Source organism: Lonchura striata, chromosome 8, assembly GCF_050655825.1.
Source record: "Lonchura striata isolate lonStrDom1 chromosome 8, ASM5065582v1, whole genome shotgun sequence".
Classification (NCBI taxonomy): Eukaryota; Metazoa; Chordata; class Aves; order Passeriformes; family Estrildidae; genus Lonchura; species Lonchura striata.
In genome coordinates, this window is record NC_140710.1 from 8,692,065 (window position 1) to 8,711,524 (window position 19,460).

The 19,460-nt window shown below is 40.2% G+C and overlaps 1 protein-coding gene across 2 annotated transcripts; it reads left to right on the forward strand.

Moving 5' to 3' along the window:
* The first annotated feature begins 146 nt into the window (after positions 1–146).
* Positions 147–18,885, forward strand: STIL (STIL centriolar assembly protein). 2 transcript variants are annotated; one of them, XM_021524983.3, is made up of 16 exons: positions 147–329; positions 1,376–1,483; positions 1,810–1,925; positions 2,035–2,222; positions 3,182–3,429; positions 4,222–4,305; positions 4,419–4,505; positions 6,158–6,305; positions 7,414–7,523; positions 8,331–8,445; positions 9,222–10,274; positions 11,555–11,702; positions 12,449–12,674; positions 14,586–14,769; positions 15,379–15,629; positions 17,376–18,885. In XM_021524983.3, the coding sequence occupies exons 2-16, from the start codon at positions 1,392–1,394 to the stop codon at positions 18,193–18,195; spliced, it is 3,870 nt and encodes a 1,289-aa protein (XP_021380658.3). In that variant the 5' UTR covers positions 147–329; positions 1,376–1,391; the 3' UTR covers positions 18,196–18,885. The 2 variants fall into 2 exon arrangements, with proteins under 2 accessions (XP_021380658.3, XP_085441802.1); XM_085585676.1 differs by lacking the exon at positions 147–329 and having other exon boundaries at positions 339–1,483.
* Positions 18,886–19,460: the final 575 nt, after the last annotated feature.

Consider the following 19,460-nt stretch of genomic DNA (forward strand, 5'->3'; position numbering starts at 1 on the left):
CGCGCGCGCTGGCAGTTGGTTTCCCCGGGGCGCGCTCTGATTGGCTGGACCAGCCGTTCCCCGCCGTGCGCCGATTGGGCCGTGACGGGCGGAGGGGGCGGGCCCTGCTCTCTGATTGGGCAGCGGGGCAGCGGGCCGGCCGGGGCCGCGGAAGGCGCCGGGGCAGGCGGGAGCCGCGCTCGGAGCCGCCGCCGGAGCCGCGCTCCCCTCACGGCTGCTGCCCGCGGGCTGCAGCGGCGGGCCCCGCTGGGGACAGGGAGGAGAGGGCAGAGTTACAGCCCCGCAGCCCTGCCCGGGTCCCGTTCGGCTCTGCCCGGTCCGGATCGGAGGTACCGCTCGGCGCCGCATCGCCGCAGCCCCGCCGGGCGCAGCGCTCCCGGTGCCCCTCTGCGAGTGCGGCTCGGGGTGTAAAGAGCTGTGGGAGGAGTGGGGGTGGGCTTCTGCTTCGTGCTTGTCAACTTGAAATAGTGGGGCTTTAAAAAGAAAATGTCCTCTTTTACAAATTTAAGTTTGAGGCTTGTTCGTTGTTGTTAAGTTGTTGGGCTTCTAAGGGGAGTTTATAAACTGCCGCTGGAAGCATCCGAGGTGGCCGAGCTCCTTGGAGGACTGCCTTAAAAATAAAGTTATTTCCTGGCAAGTTGAAATGCTGAGGAAGCCCCTATGCTTGGCAATATTTCATGCTTGAGATAGCTACAAAACACGTCTTGCTTATTTGTTGAAAGGTATTGAGGTAATTGACAAATTATATGGGCTGTCAGTTGTTCTGTATGTTGCTTTGTTCAAGCACCTCAAAAAAAATCTAATCCTGGTAGTGTAAATAAGTTAATGTGATTATATACTGATTTCTTCAGGGCTCTTTGAAGTCTGACTGCAAGTTTTGCACCATAGTATTTGAGTTAAGCCAAGGCTTTATTTCAGAAGTCTTCAAAGTTTAAATGGTTTGAATGCTGACTTGAAATATGAATGCTAAAACAGGGCTTTGGGAAGCTGATCTAGCGTTAAATTTGCTAAACCAATTTTTTTGTGCCATGGGAGTTTCTAACTAGTGATAACTTTCTCTCCCTAAATGATATCCAAGCAGTTTTTCCTTAAGCTTTATCTGCGAGCTTGTATTTTGGCCTACACATCTTCCAAGGTTGCACGAAGAAACTCAGGTGAACAGTGAAGGTTTTGTGTTGACTTTGTAACTCTGACAACTTCATAGGATGAAGTTTCTGCTTCGTTGGCCTGGACTTGAAACAAAAAAAGTACCAACATTTTATGTATCCTGTTCTTTGGTTTTCTTACTGTGTCATGCCTTAGTTCCTTCTTTTAAACATTCTAAGATAATGATGTACCTTAATCCTTTTTTTTTAAATCTCTGTTATCTTCCCAGATTTGTTCCCAAAAGGATGGTCCCTTTCAGTTTCCCTCTGTCCAAGTGTGCACTTTGGGACCCAGTCCCCATGGGCGATGTCATTGGTGCACACGTCACCTATTACAGGTATCCATTCCCTTTTTGGGCAAGCTAAAGTTTAAAATAACTCATGGATTGTGTGATGCAAAGCCTCATTTTGTCTTTTGATTCTGTTGTATGACAAGGGCCAAAGGACAAGGAAGCAGTGGGTTTGTTATAAGCATATAGGGATTTTCACAGGAAAGATTTCAGTTTCCTTTCCTTTGTCTAACAGTTCAGTGGCTTGAAGATGCATCATTTTAAAGTAACTTAAAATTTTTTTCCATTTTCTTCTCACATGGATAAGGGATACTTTTTAAAAACAAGCATTAAAAAGAATTTGCGACTTAAACTTGCTTATTGCTTCTTTTTAGAAACCCCAGAATATATCTGGTGGAGAAAACCTTGCGGCTTGCCTATCGCCATGCCAAGCAGAATGAAAAGAAATCATTTTCCTGTGTTCTGCTTGGGACCCTGGCAGTAGATGAAGGTAATTCCAAACATGAGGTAGACAGACAGCATTGGTTGGTTGAGTAAGCTGTTGTTAAGGAGTCTGAGTTGTTGCTCTTGGACTCTAATTTTATTTATTTATTTTGAAGATGGCGAAGGCATAACGCTAACAATAGATCGCTTTGATCCTGGCCGAGAAGTTACTGGTGGATCAGGCAAAATTCCAACTGCATCCCTTCCTGGAGACTTTTTGATTCCATGTACAGTTAATGCCTGGGGACCTTGTTCAGATAATATAATAGTGCACAGTGCTGAAGATATCAGCTTGGCTTTCAAGGTAGGCAGCTCTTAGCAACTTTTGGGTCTCTTAAACAGTGAACTGTCTGCGGGACACTGAACTATGTAGAGAGCTGTGTTTCCAGCACAGCAAGGGTATGGCTGAACCGAGACTATGTAGTTAATTGTGTGAAATGAGATGCTTGAGTGTCATTGAAAAGTGTATTGGAAACTTGTAAAAATCAGTTAATCCTCACAAGTGTTTAAGGATCACACAGTCTTGGATGAAAATCTTGCTGACTGACCAAAGTTTTTCATCTGGTCTAACCACCAAAGCCAGCGAAACAAAAGAGATTGCAGCAAACTCACTTAAACAAGAGAAAATAGGGGTTTTTTGTTGTTTTCCCCTCAGAACTGTTGTTAATCAGTTGCAGTATTTGGGCAGTTGTTGCTGAAGTGTTGCTAGGCGAGTGACCCGCCCAAAACGTGTACAGCCCTATATAGGTTAGCAGCCATAGCTGAAATGTGTGCTCTGCTGTAGAAATGTAATCTACTAAATACACTTTCCGTTCCTGTGGACTTTTCCCTGTAGTTGTTGCAGTGTGTATTTTATAATAAAAATCAAGCCTGCTTCACATCTGAACTTTCTCATGATGATACATCTAGATGTTAAATTACATATTTCTTGAATGCAAGTAAGAAAACTTTGACAAATCAGCTTGAGCCTTTTAGTTGTCTGTTATTATATTTTTATATAATTGAAATAACCCCAGTAATACATCATAAAACAGTGCTAAGGTACGCATAGCTAATTTTCAAGTGTATTTTGCATTATTCATTATATTCAGCAGAGCAGTGAGCTTTGGAGACCTAGGTTAATAGCTTTTTGTATATTACCTACTGCAGTAGTAAGCTGTGATGAATGATTGGAATTCCTATTGTAATGCATCTTGAATCATGGTAATCGTATGAAAATAATTTCGTGTATTTAACTCGTCTTTTTTTTTTTTTTTCTTCTAGGGTCTGCAGCAGAGTCTGTGCAGTAAAAAATCTCTGGATCTTTCTAAACTGCTCACTGTTAGAGCCCACATTGTTTTCACAGAAAACCTGGATAATCTACACTTCAATTTTTGCTGGGCTTCTCTTACTGTGGCCAATATTTTGGAATATACCCCTGTGAAACCTGTTCCAATTATTCCAACAGCACTAGCAAGAAATTTGAACAGTCCTATGAATATTGCACAAGTCCAAGGAACTTATAAATGTGGGTGAGTAAAGGGTGGTCCTAAAGCTGTCAAAGTTGCCTGTCAGTTTCTTGCCTTTCCTAAAGGAGGTGGGTAGGAGAGATCTCAGCTGTACTTTGCTTTTTAGTAAAATAACTGGCATAAAAATGGCATGTCTTCTGGCCTTGGAAATGTATTAAAACATTAACTTGCTTTTGGCTTCAGTAAAAGGATCTTCCTACTGGGCCGGGAGAACACACCTCTAGTTAACATAATAAATATAAACAGCTTCCAGCTTTTCAAACACCATCAGTGCTTGCCCTGCAGTGAAAAACAGATGAATGCTAACCAAAGCTTTTTTTTTTTTTTTTTTTGTTAATTGTGCTTCTGAGATGGTATTGGTAAGTCATCATTCTGACTGGGAACTAATTGAATAGGGTGAACTAAGGATAGATCAGGGAAATAGTGTGAAGCAACTGAATGTCATTTTATTTGTACAGGGACTTTATGAATGCCTCTCTGAAAGTTACTCTTCAGATTTAACATGACTTGTTCTTGGGGATTTGTTATGAACACTAATTCTATATTCATTAAAATACTACAAATAGTACTATGTAAATTTGGTCCTTGATAACTCTTTGATACACAGGGAATTGCTGAAAAGCTGGGGAGTTGCTGTTAAGTGTGTGGATAAGAGCAGTTTTGATCTTTAATTTTTTTTCCCTAAATTTCTTTTCTTACAGTATTTTCTAAACTTGTACTTTTCTCTTCAAGATTTTTTTTCTGAAAAACTGCCTTCCAAAATATTAAAACAACCCAACTTTTGCTTTCTTTCAGCTATCTTACTATGGACCAGACACGGAAATTGCTTTTACTACTTGAGTCTGATCCCAAGGCTTATGCTCTGCCATTAGTTGGAGTGTAAGTGTTTGTCCAGATTAATACACACATCGATTTGAGATTTATCTGAGTGATTACATAGCAAAAATTTGGTAACAGAGCTGTCTCTAATTAGACTTTTTTCTTATTTCTAGTTGGCTGAGTGGAGTTACTCATATCTACAGTCCTCAAGTCTGGGCCTGTTGCTTGCGATATTTGTTCAGTTCTTCAATTCAAGAAAGGCAAGTCACTTTTATAGGTAAAACATAGAAGCTATTGGCTTCCCAAAAAAAGTATTCCACAGAAATGCATGACAGCATAGGCTCTGCTCAAAGATACTTAAGGAAATTCTGTGATTTATATGTTGTATGGAGGTACAACATATGTGCCTCTGGTTTAAATGTTCTTTTTAGTTTTGGTTTCTGCACAAAAATTTTCTGTGACTGAAATGTTGGAAAGCTGAGCTGATATCTCAAAGTCAGAAGAGGGCGAACATTAACATCCTTAAGGTCACTGCATTTTAGTTTAAATAATAAGCCGCAAGCAGGAAACAGTAGTTTAAACAGTGGTGGGATTTTGTTTTTGAGCATTTCTTAGAGGTATTTTCTTTGAGATGAGCTTTCTGCCTGGTTATGCCTGACCAGCATATTGAAGCATATTGATTTGCAACCTATGCTGTCCTATTATGACTTCCTGTTACATGTTCAGTTTTTTTTTTAATAATGTTTGCATTCTGGGGTATTTTTTCGTTGTGATGTTAGTGGATAATCATTCCTCATTGTCTAGATATTGTCACTTGTAACATTTGCTGAGTTCTATTTGTATGGAGCTGGGAGAGAGTTTAGGTGTTTATAGTTTGAAACTGTACCTCAGATAAGTGAGACTCTGAAATATGCTGTATTCATAAGCACTTTTTTTGATTGACCACACTTGTTTTTAAATTATGAAATACAACCACGTTTGGTGAACAGATGTGTCTGCAATTACAAAATAGACTTCATTCCCTTAACAACTGAAATATGTCCAAACAAAGATAAGAGACCAATTAGATTATTAGATAGGCAAGTTGGATGCTTGACTCTCATTAACTTTCACTGATGCCATCATGGAAGTGGATTAGGGAGATTTGAGGAACCATGCAAACAGCATTAACCTCTACAGGCTAACTGCTTAATCTGTGCATCATACATTTTTAACTCTTTAGGCTGTAAGTAAATTTTGAAGTTGCGTGAATGTGTTTTTCAAGCATACTGCTTTTTCTATTGCATATATTATTTAATGAAGAAGCAAACAAATAAAAACCCTCACAAACAAGCATGTTACAAGTCCTATAAAAAGAAAAACTGTTCTGAAAGTAATACTACCTTTTACTGGAAGCACACATTGTTGTCATTATCCTTGAACTTGTGTTAAATGCGGATTGTTGTTATTCGCTATTCTCAACTTGTAGAAAAGAAAAGCTTCAATATAATTTTCCTAAAAAAAATCTTTTTGCTAATGAATGTTTTTTGAAAGTTTACGGATAACAGAGTCACTAAGTGTCTGTATAATGCATCTTCAACTGAAAACTAAAAAGAAAATAAAACACAATGTCATTCTTAGATGTTTTCTTCTGTTATGTTAGAACTCTTCCAGGAATTCATTTAAAATACTAAGTGATTGTAAAGGTTGGAAATACAAACAACATGGATTATTTCCATTTCTCTTCTTTTCTTTGATTCTTGTGTGTGGCTGTAGTCATAAATCCATCCTCACTATCCAGAGCTAAGCACCACTCAAAATGCTATGATTCACCAGTTTGCTAAACTGTGTGAAAATTTCTTCACTGTATTGAAAATATAAGGGCCTTCTTCATGTTTAAGTTATTTAAAGATGTGTTTTTCTTTTATTTTAGGGTTTTTTCAGAATCTGGGAGTTTTCTTATTGTGCTTTATTCGCTGACACACAAGGAACCAGAGTTTTATGAGTGTGTTCCATGCAGTGGGCAGACTGAGCTGGGGTTTCAGATCCTAACTTGCCACGAAACAATTCACCTCTTCAAAGTAAGTGTCTTGCTTTCCTCCTGCATCATGGTACTTCAAAATTTGCCTTAAGAGTCATTATGATGTGACCTAAATGGTGTAGGTCTATAAAACTGCTTTTTCCCAGGACTACTGTAAATTCAGTTTGTCCCTCAAATTGAGAAATTACTTCCAAAGTCAGCACTGCTCATGCTTCTAATAGCATTAAGCATCTGTCTTTTAAGTATAGTGTGCTGTGTTAGTGTTCCTTCCTACTAATGCCCTTCTGGCCTTATGAGCAGAGATTCAGACTTCCTACAGCATTTGTTACTTTAGTGTGCTGTGTTCACCTTGGCCATGTCAAACAGCGGCTCTGGGTGATGCTTGCTGGAGAGCAAAGCTGAGTGTTGTGCTGTGCTTGAAGTTGAATGCAAAAAAGGAATTTAGAGGTTATCAATTTCATCAGAGTTTTATTAATGGCAAACTTTATCTTTGTGCAAAGTAACCCTCTGAAAGAACTTGATGATAGAAGCCTGGGAGATGGCTAGTAAGGTTTGAGGAAGTTCTAGGAAATCTCAGTTCCTTTTGTGTTTTCCTAGGCTTGTGCAGAGCCTGCAGGTGAGTTGTTAATGTGCTCAGTAAGTGCTGCTATGCTCTGTCAGAGAAGCAGTGAGTGTAACATGTGTGCTATGCTGTGTACTCATTTCTCTTCCCGATTGAATTTTCTGTCAGGGCTGGGTTCGTCCTTTAGCCTGGGGATAGCTCAGCCTCTGGAGATGACAGATCTCTCCACAGAAGCTCACTTCTGTTGTCTCCAGGAGTTGCCCTGCTGTGGTGTGTGAAACAGTACAGGAACGTTTGCTGTTTCCTGTAGTGGTGACAGCCCTGGAGGAGTATCTGAGCAGTTACAGTGAGGAAGCATCTGCTCATGACTATAATTAGCCCAACTACTTTACAGAGTAGCAGGGGAACAGTGTTAAACAGGAAGGGAAGTTGCCTGCTTCCTTGTAGTGCTGAAAATTTTGAAAGTAGGGGACAAGTAGCAAATAATCATATAACTGTTCTTAAAGCTGCTTCTTTGGGAGTGGTGCCTCAGTGATTGGAAGTTTGAAGGTTTTGTACTTTACAAATATGGAACATTTCATTCCAGAATGTTGAACCATCAGACAAGAGCCCAATCCAGTTTGAGTTGAGTGCAGAAAACCAAAATGCAGAAACTGAGTTCTTCAGCAGAATTTGCAAGAAACTTCCAATCAAAAGGTAAATCTCTCAGATGCCATTTATGTGCAAGTAGGAATTATTTATTGTATGAGGGTTTTGATCTGTTTTGTGCTATGTGTCAGTTGAGCTGTGAATACATTCTCTTGCATTAAAATCTGTGTATGTGTTATTATTTATTCCTAGAGTTAATATTTTTCAAGTTAGATGGTCAAACTGTCTGTATTCCAAAAAACCTACTTGATACTGATGGTTTTAATTTATACAGTGGATGTTTCTAAAAAGGCTTCCTCACTGATGAGGCTTAATTTGCTGTATTAAGCTTTAAGTGCAATCTGTCCTTTGAAGCAAATCTCTAATTGAAATCTACTTAAGTAAAAAAATAATTCTCTTTTTTCTTCACACTTTTCAGAGCTCCAAGACCTGGATAGGTTGAAGCTTAGTCATTTTTTAGAACCTGATTTATCCATCAGATTTTTATCTATGACTAGAAGATGGCCTTTATTTTCCTTCAAACAATGTTACAGTCTTTACTGTAGCACCTCCTATCTTTTTACTATATATCAGTGCTTTGCTGTTAGAATGTCACTTAAAAGGTGTGTTTATGTGATGCTGTGGGGAGGGAGGGTTTGTATCTTCTTTCCCAAAAGCAGCTTTTTTATTTTCATTGTTTCATCTTAGAACTGTTTGCTGGGTGAACTCCCCAGCTAACCAGAGAGAAGATGAACAGCAACTGCTGCTTAGGAAAATGATGCACTGTAGATGGCATGTTGAAAAACGTGAAGTTTCATGTTACTGCTGCCAAATCTGACAATCAAACACTTTTACTTTGATTTATCTTGGTTTTAGTCCTCCCCAAGGCTCTCCACCCAGCAAGTTGTCAGCAAGTGATCATGACTCTGGTGTGGAAGATGAGGATTTATCCCCCAGACCAATTCCAAGTCCTCACCCAGTGAGTCAACAGGTAACTAAATAGTTGCTCTGGGTATCTCAGATGTGACAGAGCAGCAGAACTCATTTTAAGGAAACTGGAGACTGCAAAGCTTCTCTCTCTCAAGCTAGCAGGGGAAAACAGAATTGAAGAAATTAACCATGAGTCCCACTCCTGTAGTTAATCTGCCATTTTCCAGGATTTGAAACACTTTAAATTCCTGTACATGCTGTGATTTGGGAACAGAGAGAGTAGTTTCTATTTTAGGACTCTCACTCTTGTTGAATGAAGAGCTGTAGTGTCTGAAATAGAGACAGTTCTTGTGGTTTTCTTTTCATTTACCCAAAAGATCTGCTCTGTCCTTTTTTCACTGAAGCATATACAAATACAATAAATACCAGCCCTTGTACAGCATAGATCTAGAGGGATGTGGTAATTGTGTATAAAATATGTCCTATTGCAGCTGTCTCCTGGATCTAAGAATAGTAAGAGGGGAGACAGAGTCCACCCCTAGAAGGGAAATATCCATATTCTGAAATGTTCTCCCAAATGACATGGAGCATTCATTTGGCAGACAGGGCTGTTACACTATTTAAAAGCAATTTTCCTTTAAGAATGATCCTAGAGATCTTGCTGCTTTTTCTGGATTCTCCAGTCTTTAAGGAATGTGTTTAACATGTGATGTGTTTGGAAGCTGATAATCACCATATATTGATTTTAAATTAAAACATTTTCTTTGAGGAAATATTGCATTCAAAGAGCAGACAATATTTTAAAATTATCATATGTGTGTGTAATTATCCCTTCAGGTTACCAGAATTTTTCCTTCAGTGCCAGAGCTGTCACTTATTTTGGATGGGAGTTTTGTAGAATCAGGACAATCATCTAAGCCTGTGGGGACTTCAGGTGCTAAAAGTCTACCCACAGTGCCAAATCAGCCTATTAAAAAGAAGTGTTGCATGAGATCTACATGTCACCCCAGCCAGCACTCTGAAGACAGGCAGAACTTTCCTGCTAATATGGGAGATCCCACTGTGAGACGATTGCCAAATCCTGTAAACCAGAAAATTCCAGCTTCAATGCCTTGTAGAGGAAATCAAGCTCTACTACAGCAGCAGGTGCAGTGTAAGAAGGCTTCCCCTCAATCAAGAAAAAGTTCAGGATCATCTTCTCCTTCAACGCCTTGTAGTGGGCCTTCCCCAGATACATCTGTGCACCACCCTAGAAAGCCATTGGAAAAACTTGTATTAAATCCTGAGAGTGTCACACCACAGGGAGAGCCTCTGCTTAGGAGAACATCAGTGTCTGGCTCCAAGCAGCTTCCTGCTGTTCCACAGCCAGTCCTCCACAACTCTGCTTTGTCACCACAGAGCTGCAGACAACCACCAGATCTGCAGGTGCCAGTTCAAGTGCCACCTTCCTGTCCAGCATGCAGCTGTCAGTGTCCTGCTTCTCTCCAGTATAATCCCATAAACTCATGGCAAGGGGTTGGTAAAATGAGCCCCAAACACGGAGCAGAAATCCAGTCGGAGATGGCTCAGCAAAATCCTCATGCAGTGTTCCATCAAAATATCATTTGCCCAAACGTTTGCTGCAACCCAGGGTATGCCACGAGCAGCCCTATAAACGTGAGATATCCCGGGAAAGCAGGGAGCTGTTCTCTTGACAATGGCTTATCACCTGGAATAAGGATGCCATCGAGTGCGAGCCCCTCGAGCCTGCAGTGCTGTGCAGCCCACTCCCCGTGCCTGCACACGCCTGCTCCTGCAGCAGCATCAGATAATGGCATGATGGGATTATCTCCAGATGCATACCGGCTCCTCACCGAGCAAGACAGACAACTCAAATTACTTCAGGCTCAGGTTTGTGGAAATGTCAGCTCTCTCCTCTGCCCTCTCAGTGATTATGCTTTGATAGTTCCCCTGCCAAAGGAATTAAATTAACTGTTGTCTATCTGTGTTGGAACAAGGGAGCGTGTCATACCGGCTGCAGTTTGGGCATAGAGAGGGGACTCAATTAGCTCTACCAATTGGTGTCCTTTTAAAAACTATTTGACTTGCATCTAATGAAATTCTGCATTTAATTTTGGGGTATTTCTATGATATGAAGGTTTCTTTTTAGTAGAATGTTTGTAATGCAAACTGATACACTTTCTGTATAAATGCTTTTCTACTAACATGCTTGTCTGTGTTAAAAAAAATTGCATAGGCTATAGGCTTTGGAATTACTGTAAACATAAGATGAACAACAGAATGTTTTCACATGTTGCTTTTTCCACCTTCAAGTCTACAGCTCCCTGAGCTGTTGCTTTGAAAACTTAAGTTGTCTGCATTGATGCCTGGTTCATTAGGTCTTTTCTGTGCTAGAAAACTGGACTTTGGGGGTCTTGCTGTGCTCTGTTGCCTCACCAGGTTAAGTTTCTTCAAAATATCAGCCCCTTAGCAACTTGCTGGCCCTGTATTTTGCAGGGTATGATTTGGGGCTGAAGAGACAGTTTAAATTTTGCTGCTGGTGATGAACAATGCAAATAGAGAAGTTTGCAGTACTTGAACTAGAAAACTACAACTGTTTTTGGTGTAGTTCCTGTATTTCAAGTCAAGAACCCAAAGCATGGGTTGGCCAGGAGGGAAATCCCTCCTTACTGCAGCCTTCACTGTTACTGTGTTTCTTCCTGGAGCTGCAAGCTAATCAGTGAATAGGGTGGGTGAAAATCCTAAAGAGAAGATTGCCTGGCAACCTTAATTTTATCACTTATTTGCTTAGCTTTGTAATTAATATAAAGTTGGTGTAGGGACAGTTGGCATATAAATGCTTGGCTGGTAAGTCGGTTAATAGGCTTTGTATGTGAATGAAAGGGAATGAATACTTCCAGCAAGTGTGGTGCAAATAGGCTTTACCCAAGTTGTCTTGGTGCTGCCTCTGCCAGCGTGCTGAAAAATCTTCTTTGCTAGCTGTGCCAACATCAAAATTGGTGTTTTGATTTATGCTGTGTGCACTGCTGAGAGCTGGAAGGTGTTCAGACTGCTGTGGCAGCACAGCCTGTATTTGAATCCAGATCTTAGCAGAACCCAATTAATTCACTTTTGCCTGTTATAGCTGTTAGTTTGTTGTGCAGATGCTAACTTTGCAATGTCTCTGACAGATCCAGCGCTTGCTGGAAGCTCAGGCTCGCCAGGAGGGTTCCTCGGAGGAGGCTGTGCAGCCGGAGAAGCCGGGGGAGCTCGTTTCTATGGAAACACAGACCTCGCCGCGATCGCACAAGAGGAGTGTGAGCGTCGCCGTCAGCACAGGTAACGCTTCATTCTCCTAAAAGAGACTGGCACCGCTTTTTTCTGGACATTTCTGTGGGTCCTTTGGGCATGGAGGAAATGTTCTGCAGAAATGCTGAAGCTCTGCAAACACGCACCTAGTTCCAAAAAACACTTTAAGTTGTTGAGATGTTATTTGCAAGTTTAGGCTGGAGTTCCTTTTGTCTTTGATTGCCATCACTGAAATAATTTTTCCAGTAGCTTTAGAAAGGTGTTCTGTTTAAAATGGTGTCTTCTTGAAATGTAATTCCACATCTTTTTTTATTTCATACACTGTTTTGAAAAGTAATAGCTTCTATGCAATAGAGTGTTCCAATAAGTATATTATTGATGTTGTTTGTTAATCATGCATGAAGAAGAGATTGTAATTGCTTTAGTTTAGGAGAGGTATGCAGCTGTATCTGCCCAGCTGCATATTAACATAGTAGTTCCTGTTAAATCCATGGAAATGTTTTTCTAAGTCTGGAGGAAACTTTGATACAGGCTCAAGGTCAATGAATTAAAATTATTTAATACAACCATTTCTTTCCATCAAGTACACTTTGGAAGTAACTAGGACTTGGATGATATTTTGGCAACTTTTAGCTGATTTAAACTGTAAATCACTTTTTAAATGGTGAAAGAAACATGAACAGGAGAAAATTATTCCTCTAGCTATAGAAAGTCAAAGGGTGTCAGAAAAAAGTAATGACTCTTCCTAAACAGTTAAACCTCTAATTTTGTCCTAGGTGCTAGTTTATTTTGGGATACAGCTGCAGAAAAACAAGGCAACTCCATACCACGAGGGAAAAAAGAAGATGGAGAGATTTCTAAGGAGGACATAAACATTTCAATTAATGCTGAACAAGATGCAAGTAATACAAGTATTGCTTCATCCTTAAGGGTCGTTGACATGCCCAGCTTTGTAGAGAGTATTCACCTTGTGGAAGAAGGAACTAATCAGAACATTCCCCAGTAAGTAACAGAAACATGCTGTGCTCACATAATGTGCTAAACTGCCTTATGTAAGTCATTACTTCTGTAATATTTTTTTCTTCAGGAGTTATAAATAGTCTGACCTCAGCTGTTGTGTTCTCTCCCTTCTATATTTTGTAATTATGCTTTGAACTGAACAGCTCACCAAAACACATCTGCCTTTAGAGTCTGCAGGTTTAGCTCTTGCCTACCGGTCAGCAGCAGCTGATGCAAAAGCCTTTAACTTACAAAAGCATGCACTGTGCTGGCAACATTCCTCTTCTTACCTTAAATCCTGACTGGAAAAGGGGGTGACGCTATACTCAGTTGTTTTCCTGCAGTGGCTTTTCCTTGTCAGCATTCAGAACCTTTCCAGTTCTGAGGGGCTTGGGATGAGGTGTTTATGATTGTGGCTGTTCCCTGAATTTCTCTTTGTTTTATGCCTGATTACTTTGTGTGTGGTGCATGCAGATACTGACTTCAGTGCTGTTAATTTAATTATTTTTAAGCTCAGTTGCTTTATAGAGCAGTGACTAATCTCAGACTAATTTGGGAAGTGGTTTTAAAAATATTTTTAATTATCTATATGGATGCTACTTCTACTTAGGAATAGCTCAACAATTTAGCACTTTAGTGATCTAATATTGTCTAAGTATAAAAAGCCAAAGGAGAGGGAATACCCTTCCAGTTAAATTAGATTCCTAAAATACTCATATTGAGAAAAATGATGGTAATTAAGCTATAGCTTAACTATTTGTAGTCCTTGATTAAAGTGCTGTCTGCAAACATATACTGGTACCAGAGATGTTATGGATTTAGATCAATCTTATGAATGTTGCATTTTAGGACAATGCCATCTTAAGGTTCCCTTCAACTTGGATTCATAAACCAGTAAAACAGCTGGAAGGTATCTTATAGTGAGAATGCAGAGCATCACACAGATTTCTTTGAGGAGGAGGAGGGGAACATTTTTGGGAATGATGAATAATTGCTAGTGTAACAGTAGCTGATAACCTACATTGACTATCTGGTATGTCACGTGGTTTAAATCTTATCGCTTTCAACACAGCCAATTGATCAGTTGAGTTCTGAAATTCCCTTATCTTACACTTGTCTCCTCAGGAGGAACAGGAAGGGGGAGGAGGGTCGCTTGAGGATCTTCTTGGGATGATAGTAGTATTGATATGTCTGCTCTCCAAAGGCTTATGCAATGCATACATCAATGAGGGGGGTGCAGAGCACTGTGTTGTAACTCATTCAATGTTTACCCTTTTAAGCCTTTATAGTTCCTCTTTCACATCTCTTACTGAAAAATATTTTAGCTAGTTGTTTGTTCTCAGTTTGTGATACTCAGTGTGCATGTGTCTACTTGTAACTGTCTTTGAGAAGTTTTTAAACTTCTCAGGAATCCCATGATAAGTTATGCCACAGGAATCCCATGGTAAGTTATGTACCTTGGTAAAAGCAGCTTTTTTAGTATGTCATGTGTCAGAGCATACAGAAGATACTTGCTTCTAAAGGCTTATAAGTGATATGCTGAAAACATAAATTTCAAATTGTTAATAACTTTCCTTTCATCTTGTTTAAGTCATAGTGTGTCACTGAGTTTTTACTAGTCCAGAGGTGCCATTGCCACTTTGAAATCACCTTTTGGAAAACTAGTCAGGCTGTTGTAGTTGCACACTTGGAGGTCTATTTCCTCAGTCCTCAAATTACTTTGGAGAGGAAGTGAGTGCAGAAAGGAGCAAAGCCTTGAGCAGCAGGCAAAACTAAAACCCCTTGGGATCCGTTTCCGTTTGCAGTACTCGATTGTTCTTCTCTGATGTTCATGAACAAATAAAGTACACGTAGTGATAATGATGCTTCTGCTGTTTCAAGGAAGTATGTAGCTATCTTGGTGTTCTCTTCCAGAGCTGGAAACGTTTCCCAAGCACTTGTTCGTGGTTCATCCCTGGAAGAAAGTGTCGGTGTGTCTTTACAGAAAGAGCCATTGGAGGGAGCCAGGAGCCAGGTGGTGGTAACAAGCGAGCAGAGCTCGGAGCCACTGCTGCCTCAGCAGCCCTCAGAGGAGCTGAAGCTTTACCAGGACTTACTGGTAACTCATGCACATTTTATATTCTGCACTGAATGCAGCAGTCAGAAACAGCACCCTGCTGAACTTATGATGTGGTATTGGCATGAATGAAAGCTGCTTGTGGTTTTCAAATTCACATTGTGCTCTGCAGAAAACTCTGCGTTTGTGGTTCTTAAATTTTTTTTACATTGTTTAAGTGGTTATTTTATACTTCTCTTTCATGTATACCTGGAGTACTTTCTATTAGCTAATAAATAATAATTTTTTAATTCAAGGACATCAGCTGATAAGTTCCCAAATTAGTGGCCTTTAAAATAACACAGCATTTTACTTTCAAGTCCCTTAAAGGGCAGATATTTTAATCTGGAAGAATATCAGTATGTGATACGTTTAAATTCAGAACAGACTCTTACAGAAAGCTTGAAGTGTAAAATGTTCCAGTGTTTGCCTACACTGCTTTGAGTTTTAAGTGATTGCATCTGAGCTATATCTGAATGTGCCTTCTTTGTCAGAATAAACTATTAATCCATCAAGTTGTATTTGAAGTTGTGTCAGAGTAAGTCAGGATTTTGGTATGTGGCAGTTCCTGTATGTCATTATGTTTTTGCCGTGTGCTCCCTTTTTCTGTAGGGCCAAGTAAACCACCTCTTAAAGACCTCAGAAGTGAAAGATCACCTGCCTTTAAAATCGGAATTTGTTGTTGAGGATGGTCCTACATATCAGGATATTGATGGTACAGAAGTGGCTTCAGAGACTGACACAGGAGGGGTGGACAAAGAGAGTGTCGTTAGTGCCACACTCAAACAGCTGAGGAGTCTTGGAGTGACAGTGGACTCACCTGGCAGTATGAAGGAAAATACACACAAAGTGGAGAATGCCAGGTAAAATGCTGGTGGTCTTGAGTAGTAATGTGCAGATCCAACTGAAAATTAAGATTTGACTCAATGAGTCAAGAGAAGACTGTTCACTGCCGCTGGGATTTGGGTGCACCTTGATCTACATTTCCTGCACAATTGAAATGCTGGTTCATGCTATGGGCATTTCAGATAGGTTAAGAGCTCTGTTAGCAAAACTCAGAATATTTAAACAGAACACAAGTAGCTCTTGCTGTTAGAGCATCTGGTGATTCTTAAAGCATTGTGCATGCAATTCCCTACAATAACAAGGAATTCTTTGGTGTGTGTCCAAGTATTCCAGAGCAACTCTGGACTTGAGAGACTGAACATTAAGTAGCTGTGTATTTTGTCATTGCTTCTTAACCTTTGTCTTGCACTTTACCAGTACATGTGAAATTATCATTGTGGCTTTGGTATCTAATCAAAACTGGTTCTGTCCTAATTGCTTGTTATTGTGGATGCCTTGAGCAGAGAAAGTGCTGGGGAGAGAAACAACAGCCTTGTTGAAACAGAGGAAGGAACAGAAGTAACTTCTGAAGGAGGGTTTTCAGGCACAGGAATTTACTTGCATAGCTGTGTAGACATAGGCTGACTGCCTGGTGCAGCTTCACTTTCATCCTTATTGTCTTCTTGATCCTGGTGTGTAGCTGTTATGTAAACAAAAAAAAAAAATCTAACCACCTCCTAATTAATCTTCTCTTCAGCCATGTGGCAAAAGCTGTTTCCAGTCATAAGCTCTTTTCTCTCCATTTTATTTGTATTTTACTGAGTGTTTTTCTGGAATGTCTGAACTACCTTCCTGGCTGGAGTCTGTCAGTGTTCTTTTAATGTCAGTAACACGCTAACATGTGAACCCGTACGGCGAAACTGGAACTCTTGGGGTTTTTTTTTTTTTCTTCAAACTTGGGGAGTGGGGTGGAGTTCTTCCTTCTGCCACTTTCAAGACTGATAAACAATTCTGAGAAAAGGTCTACAGCTCAGTAGAGAAGGAAACAACAGTGCAGCTCCATAGCATAATAAATGGTTGTTGTTGCTGAGCCAGTTTATTCTCCCTGGGCAAACTTCAGAATCTGTACTTGGTGCAGTAGGAAGCCTCTTAATTTTTAATATGAGGAGCTTGGGTTTATAAACTAATATATGATGTGTGAACTAAATGCAGTGGTTTACAACCATTACTGTTGTACCAGAGCTTGTTCTTTCAGTCTTTAAACACTTGATGTATATACAAGAAATTTCTGCACCAGGCAACAGAACAAATGAACATTCCTTGTTTTAAGGTGCTTCAAAAACTAGAACCTTTTAGGCTTCTGGAAACAGATGCTATGTCAGAGTTTCTGTAAAAATTCTGGAATTACCAGGCATTGGGAAAGATATTCTTGGTCTCAGTCATTTGGCTTTTATTTCTAGCTATAAAATTGGGGCTGAATGGTAGAATTTAGAGTTGTAGGATCAGATGCACATAGCGCCACATTCACTGGTGAGAAGTGACCAAGAGTTCAAACGTGCTTTAAAACCAAAACCAGCACTGTAGCCTGCTGGAGATGGGTGGCTCTTCATATGAGGGTACTGTGTATTAAAGGAGAAGGGAATATCATCCATCCTCTGACAGTGAGGATCTCACTCCTGATGAAGCTGTGTTCAGAAGAAAGGGGAAATCAGTACAGTGAGCAAAATTATGAAATGGATGCTTTTCCTGTAATGCTAAGGTAACTTTTTGATGCTTTATTTCAGCATCTTGGCATGCATAAATCCTGAAGCAGTGGTGCCTGGATTAAATTCCATGTTACTTGCCAATGTCAGCATGTGTCCCAACGTTGTTGATCTGAGCATGGAAGCAAATGCCATAGCCCTGAAATACCTCAGTGAAAATCAGTTATCCCAACTCTCTCTCAGTCGCTCAGGCCAAAATCCTCCCACAGATTTCTCCTTCCAAGACATCTTGCAAACAAATACGGACAAGAGCATGGTGGGTCTGAGTTTAATTTCACCCAGCAATATGTCCTTTGCAACCAAGAAGTACATGAAGCGATATGGGCTGATACAGGACAATGATAGCAGTGAAGATGAAGAGGAACTGCAGCCTCAAGATGGCAATTTGGGCACTGTCAGAAGCAAAAGCATGCCAGACAAAAACTGTACCCCTGCACTGGACAGCTTCAGCCACCAGACTGAATTGCCCAAAAGAATGGATGGAAGACTTCCCATTCACCTAAAAAGTCACAGCAGAGAGTTGACTACTAATGCTTCCCCACCAGAATTAAACAGCCCTGCATTAAAAAACATTACAAATGAAGTTTTTCCTCCCAGAACAGATCAAGCAGATGAAAATTCTCTTCAGTTCCTAAAGGATTTAAAATCAAAAACCAGATTGTTACCTGGGAGGGTTGAATTCACTCAACACCCCATCAGGAAAGATGAAGGAGATACTCAGGCCTTTCATGGAAATCTACACACTCCAACTCTTGAAATGCTAAACCAGTCAAACAGCATCAATTCTGTTGGCACCATTCTTGATGTCAAACAACTCAGGCAATTACCAAAGCTGTTCTGAACATCCCTTGAGATGGCTGCAACCACCACTTCAGATCAGAGGGACCTCTCTGTAAAAGACTACAGGAAACCACGGGTTGAGCTCTCTTTGAAGAGGTCACTCTGTTGTAGCAATGTAAAACTTGCAGAACTGAGATTTCAGCCAGCTCAGGGACAGCCACCTCAAAGTGCCTGGCTGAGGCAGTGCTGATCAGCATAGACATATGTGTGCACTTTTGTTTACAGTTAGGTGTGATTTTAAAGCATATTGAAGGTGAATCAACCTGAGCCCAAGATGTACTTTTAATACAATTTTAACAGGGGTGATTACTTAAGTGTTCTTTTGTTTTTTAAAAACAGACTTTTCCATGTTTGTGCCAACTGTGAGCCACTGATAATGTGTGTGGCAGAGCAGGGGTAACAGAGCTAAAGCACTAATTTTTAGAAGTTTGCTGAAATGGTTGCATTCCTGTGTGTGGGTTGTGTCTGTGAGGACAGGAGATATAACTCTGGCTTTACTTTGTGTAAAATTATTTTGAATTCAGCCAAAATGGCACATGTAACTCTCTGTATCATGAAATCTTTGAAGGAAATGGGGGAAAGCTAGCACTTTTAAGACTTGTAATTTTTTTTCACCTCTATGTTTTCTATTTATTTAAAATTACATATTGCTGATAAAGGTCAAAGGTTCCATTAAAAAAATTAATCTCCACTTGACTAATGCTGCCTTTATTTAAGACACCTGTGTCTTCCTAGTCATTGTTAAAATGGTTAACTTGAAGTTCACTGATTCAGCTGCTACTGAACTCATCAGGAATCTGATACTGGGTGGTGAGGTAAGCAGAAACAATAATGTAGTTTGTTCTGGATTGACACATAAATATTTTGTCACCAAGCACTCCAGTCTTCTAATGAAGCAGCTCTTTTCCATAACCTTGTGATGATAATATTGCACAAAGTGAAGAATTTGGCTGGAAGTGGTGATTTATTCCCATTCCCACCATTCTGGTGGGAAGATAGTGGAATGATGGTGGAGCCATGTGTTTTCTCACTGGCCTTTTAGGTGCATCAGCATTCTCACACAGGCTTTGGAACAAACTTTGTTTTAGTGATGGCATTGTCTCAACAGCAGTTCAGCCTGGTGCTGACCTTGCCTTTCCTGTTCTGAGTGTTAAACCAGAGATTTAAACACCCCACACTGAAATCCCAGACAGTGTTAGTTCTTGGTATGTTTGAGTGGGCACTAATTGCTAATTAATTTATTACAGAATTGGGCTGAGATAAGCC